This window comes from Chrysochloris asiatica, unplaced genomic scaffold (assembly GCF_000296735.1).
Source record: "Chrysochloris asiatica unplaced genomic scaffold, ChrAsi1.0 scaffold00132, whole genome shotgun sequence".
NCBI lineage: Eukaryota > Metazoa > Chordata > Mammalia > Afrosoricida > Chrysochloridae > Chrysochloris > Chrysochloris asiatica.
In genome coordinates, this window is record NW_006408650.1 from 6,580,706 (window position 1) to 6,586,238 (window position 5,533).

General features: G+C 42.9%; 1 protein-coding gene across 2 annotated transcripts in view; it reads left to right on the top strand.

The window, feature by feature from the left end:
- Positions 1–5,533, top strand: part of SRP68 (signal recognition particle 68kDa) — a 50,218-nt gene that overhangs the window by 137 nt on the left and 44,548 nt on the right. For both annotated transcript variants that reach the window (XM_006869561.1, XM_006869562.1), the window contains exons 2-3: positions 1–107; positions 1,563–1,629. The exon at positions 1–107 is cut by the window's left edge. In XM_006869561.1, the coding sequence (XP_006869623.1) occupies positions 1–107; positions 1,563–1,629 (174 nt within the window). The remainder of the gene's footprint in view (positions 108–1,562; positions 1,630–5,533) is intronic.

Sequence of the window (5,533 nt, forward strand, 5' to 3'; positions counted from 1 at the left end):
CAGCGGTGGTGGACGCGGTGCCGGTGGAGAGGAAAATAAAGAAAACGAACGGCCTTCAGCCGGTTCGAAGGCAAACAAGGAATTTGGGGACAGCCTCAGTTTGGAGAGTATCCTAGAGGAATCGGGCCTAATTCGCTATGACTACGTGTCGATCTGGCGGCCGGGGGCGGGAGAGGCCACGGGTTCTGACACGTCCTGGGCAGGAGAGGGCGAGGGTTGTAGTTTCTCTGTCCGAGTTACAGGGTCTGCCTTCCGAGTAGCATTTCCTCGAATCCCTGTCGCCCTCCAGGTTAAGGTATGTCCTCTTCTTTCAGGCGACACAAGGCTATTGGACAGGTTTTCTAGTTGCCCAGCTGGAGGAGGGCTTGTGATGGGAATGATACTTTGGGCTCCTTACTGGGCTTCTTCCTTGGCATCTTGAGCCACCAAGCCGGGGAGAGGAAACTTAATACGCTTTTCTGACAGCCATTGTAGAATGGGTCGTAAAAATTACAGCTTCATGCTGTGTATGTGGAGGCAATGATAGACTACTTTGAGGAAACAATTGTTGCCTGTTGTGAATATAAATTATAAAACACATCATAGTGATCTGTTTTATAACGTATATTGGGAGATGAACCGGTGGAAGCAGATTCTAGCTTTCATTAATGTGTCTCAACTGCGTGATACTCATTGGAGCTTTTGTTTTTGTTTTTTTGAAATTTACAAATGGAGAAAATGTAGGTGAATTTCTGAAGTAACGCTTTTAACTTGACATCTTAATGTCGTTGTCGCTTCAGGGGTTTCGAGTTTTCTTGTTTGGATTGGTGGTATTGTTCCAAATGATGTGAAAATGACTTGATTTTACCAGCAGCGTATATCTTCCTTGTCCCTTTTTAGTGAATGGAATAGTCATTTTAGTGTTCGCTTTTTTTTAAAGTCCATCTTTAGAGAAACACTGAGAAAACTTGAAATGAAAATTGAAGGATCTTTGAACTCCTAGGTTTGGGAAATCATCTTAAAAAGGGAGAATCTAGAAAAAACTTTAGCATGATATTCTTATGCAGTTTCTAGCTTGGTTAGACCATGTGCTAACCCTGGCCTTCTGCAACTTCACAGCTGTTAAGGAAAGGTAGATTTGGCAGAAGTTGGAGGTTATGCAAATAGAGGTGTAGTACACGTCATTTATAACCTGAATTCGCCTGAGTGAGTAATACTCTGGGTTCAGGTTTAAACCAATGGTGTCCATTTAGTTACCCCAACTTTTAGAATCCAGCTACTTTATTTTAGCTATTGAATTTCAGCAGTCCGAAATGGCTAATAATGTACTTCTATTTTATATTGTTTGACAGCAATAACAGTTGAAGCAATCCCATATTCTACATGTTTATATTCTACGTGCTTAGTCCTGTCCCATGAGAAATTATCCATTGAGAATGCTTATAAGAACTTTTCCTAGTTGTACCAAGTATTGCAATAATGCTTACTGTGCTGTAGGTGGATAGGAATATGTACTGATGGGGACAAGTTTTGAAGTGTTTGGGTTGTTGCGGTTGTAAGCTTTTCCTTAATCTCGGCTCTAGTTCTTCAGATCATTAAGGAATCCCAGCAGCAGCATGGCTTGAGGCATGGAGATTTCCAGAGGTACAGGTTAGTATAAGAAACAGGTTAATATCGGATACATTTGTTGATGTTATCTTTAACATTAATGCTATCCTTAGCATTTGTTACTATTCCACTTATTCTGCCTATCTGAAAGTGTGCTTAGGAAGTCTAACTCTGAATTTATAGTAAATCCTCAAAAGGTAATGAATTTTGAAATGAAGACTTGTATAATGAATAAAAGGAGCTAACATCTTCATCCACATGGCCACACGGTATTACAGATGCATTTGGAGGCTTCAGCTGAAAATAGCATGCAGTTGTAATCATTTTTGAACTGTATCTTGGTTAAAGTCAATGCTTTTCAGTATTTTAAACATACAAGGGGAATCTCTATGATACTGGTAAATTTTTATTTGTTTTTGTTGGTAAGTGCCATCAAGTCAGTTCTGACTCAGTGAACCTGTACAGGATTTCTGAGCAGCAGTTGGTGGGTTTGAATTGCTGACCTTGTGGTTTGCAGTCCAGTGCTGATCCTACAGCACCACACCAGGATTTTTATAGCAGCCTTTAAGTTGGAAAACAAATTTAATATGAATATAAAAGGTAGAATAGATGCCTAATGTATAATACAGTTCAGTACTTTGAAAACAGAATTATCCGACTGTTTCTATAGTGTAGGTATTACGGGCTTGGATACCTGATCTTAAAAAAGTACTACCAAAATATTTCGTCTCATATTCTCGTTATTGATTCATTTGTTTGAAACATTTAATGCATTCCTGGAGTGGTGCTATAGGAAAGCCCTGGACTGTGAACCCAAAGGTCTGTGGCACAAGCCCACCAGCTGCTCCTTGGAAACCATGTAAAAGTCTGAGCCGGAATCAACTCAACGACACAACAACACATGCCTAGTGTGGAGTCCTGGTGTGGTGCTGTAGAATAAGCACTGGACTGCTAACTGAAAGGTTGCAGGTTCAAACCCACAAGCCATTCCTCGAAAATCAAGATCGCTACAACAAGTGCTTGGTATGGCGCTGTAGGATAAGCACCGGACAGTTAACTGCAAGGTCAGTGGTTCAAATCCACCAGCCATTCTTTGGGAACCCAATAAGGGTCGTTATGAGTCAGAATCGACTTGAAGGCACTTAACAACAACAAAGTTTCATACACAAGGAACACTGGTGGCATGGATGAGCACTGAATCACGAACTGTAAGGTCAGCAGTTCAAACCCACCAGCCACTTTGAGGGAGAATGATGAGACTTTCAACTGCTGGAAAGATTTTCAGTCTCAGGAACCCTATTATTGTTGTTAAATGCCATCAAGTCAGTTCTAGCAACTCTGTATAGGACTTCCAAGGCTGTAAATCTTTGTGGGAGCAGAAAGCCATATCTTTCTCCTGCAGAGGAGCTAGTGGGCTCAAACCGCCAACCTTGTGGTTTGCATTCCAGTGCATAGTCTATGGAGCCATAGGGTTGCAGTGGGTCGGAATTGACTCTGGGGAAGCTTTGATTCTTTAGGTTTTAGGCACCAGACACAAGGAGCCCTGCAGGTTCCATAAGATAAGCAGGGGAAAAGGAAAGGGACTTCCAGACACTGTTTTAGGCACTAAACCAAAACCACCAAACCATCTGATTCAGGCTCATGGCAGTCCCACACGGCAGAGCTCTGCTGCGTGGCCGTTTAAGACTGGGACCTTTTGGAAGTAGGGCACCAGGCCGCTATTAGAGCTGCCTCTGGATAGGTTTGAACCACCAGTCTTACTGTTAGCCGCAGAGGGCGTCACTGTCTGTGCTGCTCAGGGACGCATAGGCACTACTGTAGAACAGTAATTCACATGTGTAAGAGGTCTTTAATCATTCTCATGATTAAATAAAACATGTCTGCTGAGGGTGACAATGAAAGGTATTAATATGAAAGGGAGCCCTGGTGTGGTGCTGTAGGATAAGCACTGGACTGCTAACTGTAAAACTGGTTGGCAGTTCAAACCCAGCAGCTGCCTTTGGAAACCTTATACAGGGTTGCTATGAGTTGTAGCCAGCTTGATGACACACAACAATAATAGGAAAGGGGGTGGCCTGGAGGGGGCGCTACGATGGATGGGGGTGGGGTGTAAGGAAAGGCTTTCTGAGGAGGGCATTTAGGCAGAGATCTGACTGCTAACGAGCCAGCTTTATGGTGGGCAGAGTGGGCAGGAGGGTGTGGTGTGAGATGAAGTTGGCGTTGGTGGGGTCCTGTGGGACAGGCTGGCATGTTTGGGTTTTACTCTGGGTGTGGTGGGAACCCAACAGGGCCTGTTGTGACCTCGTTTCTTTTTTGATGACAAAGGACATTTTCAAACACATATGTGCAGTGTAACTTATAAACTCCTCGCTGTCATTATAATGATCAGTTGTGTGTCCTTCTTGATTCATGATTCCTTCCTTACTGCAGAAAGTGATGACTTTTGCACAGCCTGTTGTATCCTGGTAAACTTCACCAAGATAGAGACAGAACAGTTAACAACATCCTGGAAGTTCCTGGTATGCCCTGTCTGATCACGAGTCTCTCAAGCAGTTTTCCACAGTGGTAGCACCAATCTGCACCTCTACCTGCAGTGTTTGAGAGTTCAGTTGCTCCTCTTCCTTGCTAGCATCATAGAGTCTGTCTTGCTGTTTTTGCTAGGCTATTTGAAAACAAATCCTGTTGTTGTGGTTGTTAGGTGCCCTCAGGAGAGTGCTGGGTCTTGTGCTGTTCTAGACTTAGTACTTCATCAGTACTTTACTTTGTGTCTTCAACAGAAGAAGCCTTTTTTTCTTTTTAACTGTTTATTCAGAGCCTTCATTTTTTATTACTTGTATTTGGCACATAAGAGATACACGATTATTATTACTTTTTAAAGTTTTTTATTGTGAATTGATTGAAAGTTTACAAGGCAGATCTTCAGTTTTACATTCAATAAATCTTATACTTTCTTTCATTACAGTGATTCTAATCCCCTCCATGTACTATCAGGTAACAGTATTTCTCTCTGTTCACTTTAGCTCTTTTTTTTTTTTTAAACACTCAGGAATATATAATAATTTAAACCACCAAAGGGCCCATTCTGCAAGTCTGCCTCCTGGCTGACAGCTCTCAGCCCCTCTCTTTCCATGAATCTAGAGTCCTCAGCTGCTCCCTCTCTCCATGTCCCCATCTCTGCCTCCGTCTCTGGTGTCGCTGCTTCTCTGGATAGGGTCACACATTCTGCCCATGCTCTTCTCCCTTGATGGTCTTAGGGTCTTCTGTTTCTGTACTACTACTAATAGTAAGGGAGACCTGTTGTGGGGCTGTGGGTTAATGTGCCAGACTGCAAAGCCATTTGAACTGCAAGGTTGGTGGTTCAAGCTCAGCAGCTGCTCCTCGGAAACCCTATGCTGGGTTGCTATGGGTCAGAACCGACTCGATGGCACTTAACAACAACAACTAGTAGTAAGATTAACTACTCCCCTGTTTTTGATACAAAACGTCTACCTTTATAATTGTGATAGTCGCAATTAGCCATGATAACAGTTACTATTGAATCATAAAAATCTTATCCCCATCTCTTTTCACCAGACCCTTCTAGACAAGATGAAGACTATTCATGGGGATAATAGTTAGATAGGCAGAAACTCTTATCTGCCCCCCCACACTCTGAAACTCCTTGAAACTTTGTAAGCCAGTCACTTTGTGCCTTTATTGCCCCCTCATTTTAGGTAGCCAATGTCTAAGTTGCCCATCGCTATTTACCCTGCATACAGAGGAGGAGATAGCTTTGATACTTGATGTGAAGACTCCTTGCCTCTCTATTGATATTTAGAGCTACTACCCAGAATGCTCCTTGGAGGCCAGGATGGCCAAACTTCGTCTCTCATACTTCAGACATATTGTCAGGAGGGACCAGTCGCTGGAGAAGGATATCATGTTTGGTAAATTGAAGGGTCAGAGA